The following is an 8,992-nucleotide window of genomic DNA, read 5'->3' as shown; positions in this document are numbered from 1 at the left end:
CAAGTTCGTCAACTGCAGCTTCTCCTGTTGCTTCACACTGGACAAAGTACAGTACTACCAATCAGAAGTACAGGCTTTGCCATCGGGAAACTCTCGTCATGAGTCAGATGTGTGACGTACCATTGTGCTTTCTGCCCAAGTGTGATGGTATCAACATTTGGCATAAGCAAAATCTTTAATTTAGTACTGTAATTTAAATTTGCACTCATTGATTGAAGAGCATTTTTCTTGTAATTGCGTTGTCGCCCTTTTCTAATAAAATTACTAATAAAGTTATACAGGTGCTTGCTGGAACAGTACAATACAGTGAAGGGATTCTCTCCTTATACTTTTTGATTGGTGAACAACTTTGCAGCAACATTTTTCTGATATTTTTATGGCTGCTTATAATGGGGTTGTAGCTTATAAACATTTGAAAATAAATTACCCCAGTTGGACAGATCAGTTGTCATACATATTCAACCGGGAGTTTTACTCATCTATTATTGAAAGACTCTTTGTTCCCTAATCGCAGTAGCTCAACTGTTTGGCTGATACTGGATACTTTTAAAGAATACTGAAGAATAGCTGTTTACACCATAATATCTTGCAGCTTAGCCATTGGAATAAAGAAAAGTTCATAATATTTGCAATGACTAGTAGCTTTCATATTTGAGATTCGAGTGTAAAAAACACCATAGACTATATTTTACATTGCTAACAGGAATGTCAAAGTGAATGGTAACATTCTGCCTAACATCTCCTTTTGTGCTACACTGATCAAATTCATATGGGTTTTGAACAACACGAGGGTGAGTAAATGTTAATTTTTTAGTGACCTGTAAAGACAGTATTTAATAAGACAGTATCCTTTAAAACACTATTTAGACCAACAACATAAAAGAAATGTCACTTAAATATGCTAGAAAATACTAACTTAATATTCTGTTTTCACCACACAGATCATCTTAATACATAGATTGTAAAGTTTTGGAAGACATTTCTTTGGGTTCTCAGAGGCACACTGGTGGAATTTCTTTGTACTTATGTGAGCATTTGCCACTGTCTCTATCCTCTCTCACGTATCAACACCTTTTGTCACCCCTACTGTGAAGCCTCTCACATTTCCACCATGGGTTCAGCAGCTGCCGATATGAATGGGTCCATAACTATATAGTGTGACATCAAATATAAATTATTCACAAGAGCCCTTGAATGTTGTGCATACTTGTCTGTGTGATTGTGTTTGTGTCAGAGAGACTGTGTATGTATTTGGGTCCAGACGCAGTTTCAATCCACAGAGTGTGTCAGTGATACCAGCGGTTTGGGACTAGCAGAAGTACTTACCAGACCCCCACAATGCCTACTAGGTACCTGAGAAGACAGGTGAGTCATCCAGTATTATTCTGATGTAAGCTTGCAGTGTTTGGGGATGTATTGTGTTTGTACTGATTGTTTAAGGTCAATAAATATCCTCTTCGGATTACATGTTAGTTAAAGGAATATTTTTTTGAAAAAGAAATGGCTGTAGAATTGTTATGGTTCTCACATGGCATTTAATTGCTTGAATGTATATTTTTAAACCTCCGTTTAAAAAGGGCAAATTCTAAGCTGGTGATTCTGTTACAAGTGTAACAATGGTTGATCGTTCTTTATCTAAAGTCCCATCTCTGATCCAATCGGCATTATTTAGAGTGATGAGCTAAATACCTGAAACCCAGTACTAATGATGACCATTAGGCCAGGTGTACCTTGCACTTTAGTTGAAAGACGTGGTATAATGTGATCTTGAACCCCTGGTAGTTTAGGTCCCCAGTGTGCATCAGTTTCACTGACCAGCACAAAGGTTAAAACATTTAGTGAAAGCTTTGCAAAGAAATTATCAGTCAATAGATTCTAAGCATTTTATTATTTGTTTGAGAAACTGCTATCTGTTTGGTTATAATATTTAGATTTCAATATCTTCCTGATGCATCTTTTTATGACTTTTATCTTTGCCTTTTTTTTAATAATTAGGTCATTAAAGAAATGTCTTGACATTTGAACAAAAAAGCCAGCAAGTTAACCTGTAAGGCCAGTGTGACCCATAATTATGCCTCCAACCAAATCACCTAGTAAGGCTAGAGGAGGGAAGAACAAAGTGGACAAACAAGAACCAATTCCTCCCAAAAAAGGAGGCAAGAATGCATCCCAAGGTAATAGTAATGGGAAGTACAAAAAGGATGAGGAGAGGAAAACTGGGAAGAAAGACCAAATCGAGGATCCAGAAAATGAAGAAATGCAGTCCTCTAGGCAAATAGCCAAAGAGAGGAAGCAGAATGGTAAAATCTTACCTGCAAAGGTGACAAGCAATGGTGTTAAAGTTAAAATTAGAGCTGGGAAAGGTGTCAAATCAAAACCTGACCAGAAAAAAAATGCAGGCAAATCTCCTGCAAAAGGTGCAAGAAGGAAAGTTAGTAAAGTAGTGGACACGGAAGAGGATGAATCAGAAAGTGAGAGAGCAGAGAGCTCACAACCAGAGAGTGAAGAAGATGGTTCAAATAACAATAAGGAGGGGTCAGATTGTGTGGAGAAGACTGATGAGACTGATGTGAGCATAGTAAGTGGTGAAGAAGAGCTGTCAGACACAGACAAGAAAACAGAAGGGGAGGAAGAAATAGAAGAAAAAGAAGAAAAGGAAAGTGAAAGAGAGGACTGTATCGATGGACCCTCTGAAAGTATAGTTAAAGAAGCACCAGAGGAGGAACCTGCTAGCAGTGTGGAAGAAGTATACTCTAAGGAGTTGCTGAGCGATACTGGGCAAGAAAGCACACAGGGAGAGATTGGTAGTTCGTCTATGAAGCCAGGACTTCTAAACCTGACTGCCCACTTTCAAGGCCAGAAAAAGAAGTTGAAATCCAAGGTAATACAAAAGAAGGCACCCTCTAAAAAAGAGCAACCTAAAGAACGGACTGTGGCTTCAGAAGTCCTAATTAAGGGAATGACTCGTTCCAAAGGTGACGCCACTAAAAGTAAGTCTCAAATTCTACAGTTGGCAAGCAATAAAAAGGACATTAAAAAGGCAGAGGAGGTAGATCAACAGGAAGATCAGGCAAAAGCCCTAACACAAGGCCCAAAAGGATTGTTGAACAGACAGTCTCGGAAGCTATTTACAATGAAAGGCAAAGGAAAAGACGATAAAAAGAAAAACGCCAAAGAGGAACCACCAAAAGACAGTGAACATGAATTATCCGATGAAGAGCAAACAGAGAAAACAGTAGAGGACGCAACAGAGCCCAAAGAGGCAATGCCTTCAAAGTCAACAAACCGTTTAATGGCACAGAAAAGAGGCATGACAACTTTGCGACGTGTCTCAGGTTGGATTCAGAAGAATATGCCAAAGGGCATCTATGTTAGAAGAAAATTGTCAACAGTCACCCAAGCAATTGGGATTACAAAATGGCTCCCTGCTTTGGTATTGAAGAAGAAGAGTGGCACCACAAAGTCAAAAAAGAGTCTTCTCAGGCACAAGATGGTTATGAAAATGGCAAGTAGCGGTGGAATATCAAAGAAAAAGGTATCAAACTCAGATGATTCCAAGACAGAAGAGACGTCTATTCTCCAGGATACCACAGCTGACAACCAGGTTGATTCATCTGATGAGCCACAAGACTTGGAGGAAAAGGCCAACTCAGGAGATGCCAAATATGCTATTGTGTTCCCCAGGATGAACCAAAGTGGCAAAGTAAAGGAAGCCACTGGTACATTGACTAGCACCACCACAGACAATGGTGCTACCACAGAGCGTAAGCCACCAAAGCCTGGTGCCCGTTTGGTTCTTCCAGTAAAGCCAGACCTCAGTCTTCTAAAGTCTATCAAGAAATACGCACAAGAAAGTGATAAAAGTGGTAACCCAAACACACGAGTGACCGAGAGGCAGCCAGAGGTCAAAGCCGACAACAAAGAGCTAACATTAGGCATCAAAGACGGTACAAGTGTCCTGCAAGCGGCCAAGGGAAAACTTGGGGGATCACAAATAAATATCAACAAGCTGTCTATTTCCAAGCCTTTGCTTAATGGTGGTGTGGGTACAGTACAGAGCAGAGAATTAGAAAGGAAAGAGAGGAACGTAGGGAACACATCAACAGAAGCTGAGACATGGAGGGATGGTGTGAAGCAACCTTCTTATGAGGAGGATGCAGACCGAGAGGTGGCAGAATTGATGGGTGATGGTCTTTTGCCCTCAGCTATGGAGCTACACTGGGCTCAGAATCACCAGATGTGTGGTGATCCTCAAGATTGGATGCGCCCAGAGAACCTCCTGTCCCATCAAACGGTGGAGAAGCTCACTAAATGGACAGTGTATCAGGATGAAGAACATGCCCACACCATTCCAGTCCATAATGGCAGAGGCCCATGGGAATCCGAAGATCCGACCCAAAACATGTTAGAGGGGAGACTTAACAGCACACAGGTATGATACTTAAGTGCATTCAATTATTCCACCTGCAAAATAATTACAAAATAACTTTTTTGTGGTCTACTTTCATGTTGACCTACTATTGACCCTCTTGTCCAAACAAATTTCTGTAAAGGGATGGTTCACCCAAAAATTTTAATAAACACAAAACATTATGTTTGGCATAATGTTATCCTCAATCACCATTTACTTTCACTGTCTGAAAAAAAGATGCAGTGACACTAAATGAGGATTGAGGCTAACATTCTACCTAACATCTCCTCTGAGTTACACAGAAGGAAGAAAGTTGTGCAGGTTTGGAACAACATCAGGGTGAGTAGATGAAGACATCCATATTTTGGTGAACCATCCATATAAAGCTCTTTAAAATCTCACAATCAGTACTGACAAGGTTGACATTGCTATATGCTTAATTCTGTAATTATATTACTCATTAACCTCTAACCAACTGCTTGCACTGGGTAGCCTTCATTAGGGATGCGATGATAGTTAATCATTGATAGCGACACGAAGACAACCAAAATCTTTATTGTTTGATTCTGAGCAGGAAAAGTGGTGGGTCTGTGGACTAGAAAGAGTGTGAGCGTTATCCCAATGTCTGCACACTGAGTTATAATTTTCTCCTTACTCTCTCTGTCAGGTACTGATGCCAGGAAGCGGCCAGGCTGTGGAGGTGGATGAGGTGGAAGATTTGGCACAGCTGGAGTGAGTCATTACAGTATCACTTTATATACACTTCATCATGTAGTAAATAAATCACACCTGCTTAAGAGGCTGTTTTACTGTGTCGACCAGCTTGTCTCCCAGCCTGACCAGCTGACAGATGCTCAAACCCCTCTAAAACTAGCCAAAAGACCAGCTTAACCAGCCAGGCAATGCTAAGAGACCAGCCAACCACCTTAGACTGGTTTAAGCTGGTTTGTGCCTGGACATGCCAAGTTGTTTTAATTGATTCATACTAATGAAACGTCAATGTATTTCCAGAGAGGTGTGTGAGAGCTCTGTTCTGCTGAATCTTAGGAAGCGGTTTCATCGAGACTCCATTTATGTATGTATTGACTTGTCTTGAAAATGGCATATACAGTGAGGAAAATAAGTATTTGAACACCCTGCTATTTTGCAAGTTCTCCCACTTGGAAATCATGGAGGGGTCTGAAATTGTCATCGTAGGTGTATGTCCACTGTGAGAGACATAATCTAAAAACAAAAATCCAGAAATCACAATGTATGATTTTTTAACTATTTATTTGTATGATACAGCTGCAAATAAGTATTTGAACACCTGTCTATCAGCTAGAATTCTGACCCTCAAAGACCTGTTAGTCTGCCTTTAAAATGTCCACCTCCACTCCATTTATTATCCTAAATTAGATGCACCTGTTTGAGGTCGTTAGCTGCATAAAGACACCTGTCCACCCCATACAATCAGTAAGAATCCAACTACTAACATGGCCAAGACCAAAGAGCTGTCCAAAGACACTAGAGACAAAATTGTACACCTCCACAAGGCTGGAAAGGGCTACGGGAAATTGCCAAGCAGCTTGGTGAAAAAAGGTCCACTGTTGGAGCAATCATTAGAAAATGGAAGAAGCTAAACATGACTGTCAATCTCCCTCGGACTGGGGCTCCATGCAAGATCTCACCTCGTGGGGACTCAATGATCCTAAGAAAGGTGAGAAATCAGCCCAGAACTACACGGGAGCAGCTGGTCAATGACCTGAAAAGAGCTGGGACCACCGTTTCCAAGGTTACTGTTGGTAATACACTAAGACGTCATGGTTTGAAATCATGCATGGCACGGAAGGTTCCCCTCCTTAAACCAGCACATGTCAAGGCCCGTCTTAAGTTTGCCAATGACCATTTGGATGATCCAGAGGAGTCATGGGAGAAAGTCATGTGGTCAGATGAGACCAAAACAGAACTTTTTGGTCATAATTCCACTAACCGTGTTTGGAGGAAGAAGAATGATGAGTACCATCCCAAGAACACCATCCCTACTGTGAAGCATGGGGGTGGTAGCATCATGCTTTGGGGGTGTTTTTCTGCACATGGGACAGGGCTGACTGCACTGTATTAAGGAGAGGATGACCGGGGCCATGTCTTGCGAGATTTTGGGGAACAACCTCCTTCCCTCAGTTAGAGCATTGAAGATGGGTCGAGGCTGGGTCTTCCAACATGACAATGACCCGAAGCACACAGCCAGGATAACCAAGGAGTGGCTCTGTAAGAAGCATATCAAGGTTCTGGCGTGGCCTAGCCAGTCTCCAGACCTAAACACAATAGAGAATCTTTGGAGGGAGCTCAAACTCCGTGTTTCTCAGCGACAGCCCAGAAACCTGACTGATCTAGAGAAGATCTGTGTGGAGGAGTGGGCCAAAATCCCTCCTGCAGTGTGTGCAAACCTGGTGAAAAACTACAGGAAACGTTTGACCTCTGTAATTGCAAACAAAGGCTACTGTACCAAATATTAACATTGATTTTCTCAGGTGTTCAAATACTTATTTGCAGCTGTATCATACAAATAAATAGTTAAAAAATCATACATTGTGATTTCTGGATTTTTTTTTTTAGATTATGTCTCTCACAGTGGACATGCACCTACGATGACAATTTCAGACCCCTCCATGATTTCTAAGTGGGAGAACTTGCAAAATAGCAGGGTGTTCAAATACTTATTTTCCTCACTGTATGAACTCACCCAGATGTATTCTTTAAATGGCTATGCTCTCCTCCTAAAAGTCATAACCTTACTATGTGACTTTTTTACTTTATTTAAACCAACAGACGTATATTGGCAATATGCTCTTGTCCATTAACCCCTTCAAGCCTCTCAGTATCTACACTGAAGAGCTGAGACAGCAGTACCAGGGTAAAGATAAGCACCATAATCCACCGTGAGTGCTTTCACTTTGAAGACAAGCTCAAGCTGTATGTTTGGTTAAAGATGATCTTTTTTGCCATATTAGCTGTGGGAAAAGTATGTGTTTATTGCATGCTGGTCTAAGAGTTTATCAGCAGTACTGATGGACTCATTTGTGCCACCTCTGCAGTCACATTTATGCTATGGCAGATGCTGCATTTTGCCAATCTCAGAGTACAACCCAGGAGCACTGCATCATCATAAAGTGAGGAGAATTAAGAGTATGATATATACATACACATATAAAGTAAATGCGCATACATATGCATATACATGTACACATGCATACACACGCACACACACAGGCATATACACTCACCTAAAGGATTATTAGGAACACCTGTTCAATTTCTCATTAATGCAATTATCTAATCAACCAATCACATGGCAGTTGCTTCAATGCATTTAGGGGTGTGGTCCTGGTCAAGACAATCTCCTGAACTCCAAACTGAATGTCAGAATGGGAAAGAAAGGTGATTTAAGCAATTTTGAGCGTGGCATGGTTGTTGGTGCCAGACGGGCCGGTCTGAGTATTTCACAATCTGCTCAGTTACTGGGATTTTCACGCACAACCATTTCTAGGGTTTACAAAGAATGGTGTGAAAAGGGAAAAACATCCAGTATCGCGGCAGTCCTGTGGGCTGAAAATGCCTTGTTGATGCTAGAGGTCAGAGGAGAATGGGCCGACTGATTCAAGCTGATAGAAGAGCAACTTTGCCTGAAATAACCACTCGTTACAACCGAGGTATGCAGCAAAGCATTTGTGAAGCCACAACATGCACAACCTTGAGGCGGATGGGCTACAACAGCAGAAGACCCCACCAGGTACCACTCATCTCCACTACAAATAGGAAAATGAGGCTACAATTTGCAAGAGCTCACCAAAATTGGACAGTTGAAGACTGGAAAAATGTTGCCTGGTCTGATGAGTCTCGATTTCTGTTGAGACATTCAGATGGTAGAGACAAAATTTGGTGTAAACAGAATGAGAACATGGATCCATCATGCCTTGTTACCACTGTGCAGGCTGGTGGTGGTGGTGTAATGGTGTGGGGGATGTTTTCTTGGCACACTTTAGGCCCCTTAGTGCCAATTGGGCATCGTTTAAATGCCACGGCCTACCTGAGCATTGTTTCTGACCATGTCCATCCCTTTATGGCCACCATGTACCCATCCTCTGATGGCTACTTCCAGCAGGATAATGCACCATGTCACAAAGCTCGAATCATTTCAAATTGGTTTCTTGAACATGACAATGAGTTCACTGTACTAAAATGGCCCCCACAGTCATCAGATCTCAACCCAATTGAGCATTTTGGGATGTGGTGGAACGGGAGCTTCGTGCCCTGGATGTGCAGCCCACAAATCTCCATCAACTGCAAGATGCTATCCTATCAATATGGGCCAACATTTCTAAAGAATGCTTTCAGCGCCTTGTTGAATCAATGCCACGTAGAATTAAGGCAGTTATGAAGGCGAAAGGGAGTCAAACACAGTATTAGTATGGTGTTCCTAATAATCCTTTAGGTGAGTGTATGTATATATATATATATATATATATATATATATATATATATATATATATATATATATACACACACACAGGTGGCCAAAAGTTTGGAATAATGTACAGA

The 8,992-nt window shown here is 41.3% G+C and overlaps 1 protein-coding gene across 1 annotated transcript in view; it reads left to right on the top strand.

Annotated features, from left to right (window-relative positions):
* The first annotated feature begins 3,502 nt into the window (after positions 1-3,502).
* LOC127626697 (unconventional myosin-XV-like) overlaps positions 3,503-8,992 on the top strand; it is a 55,401-nt gene continuing 49,911 nt past the window's right edge. The window contains exons 1-5 of the mRNA XM_052102672.1: positions 3,503-4,432; positions 5,079-5,143; positions 5,423-5,486; positions 7,223-7,332; positions 7,489-7,563. Coding sequence (XP_051958632.1) covers positions 3,503-4,432; positions 5,079-5,143; positions 5,423-5,486; positions 7,223-7,332; positions 7,489-7,563 — 1,244 coding nt within the window. The remainder of the gene's footprint in view (positions 4,433-5,078; positions 5,144-5,422; positions 5,487-7,222; positions 7,333-7,488; positions 7,564-8,992) is intronic.

The sequence above is a fragment of the Xyrauchen texanus genome, chromosome 33, assembly GCF_025860055.1.
Source record: "Xyrauchen texanus isolate HMW12.3.18 chromosome 33, RBS_HiC_50CHRs, whole genome shotgun sequence".
Lineage (NCBI taxonomy): Eukaryota > Metazoa > Chordata > Actinopteri > Cypriniformes > Catostomidae > Xyrauchen > Xyrauchen texanus.
The sequence above is the reverse complement of the archived record's forward strand: the minus strand, read 5'-3'. Positions and strand labels throughout refer to the sequence as shown.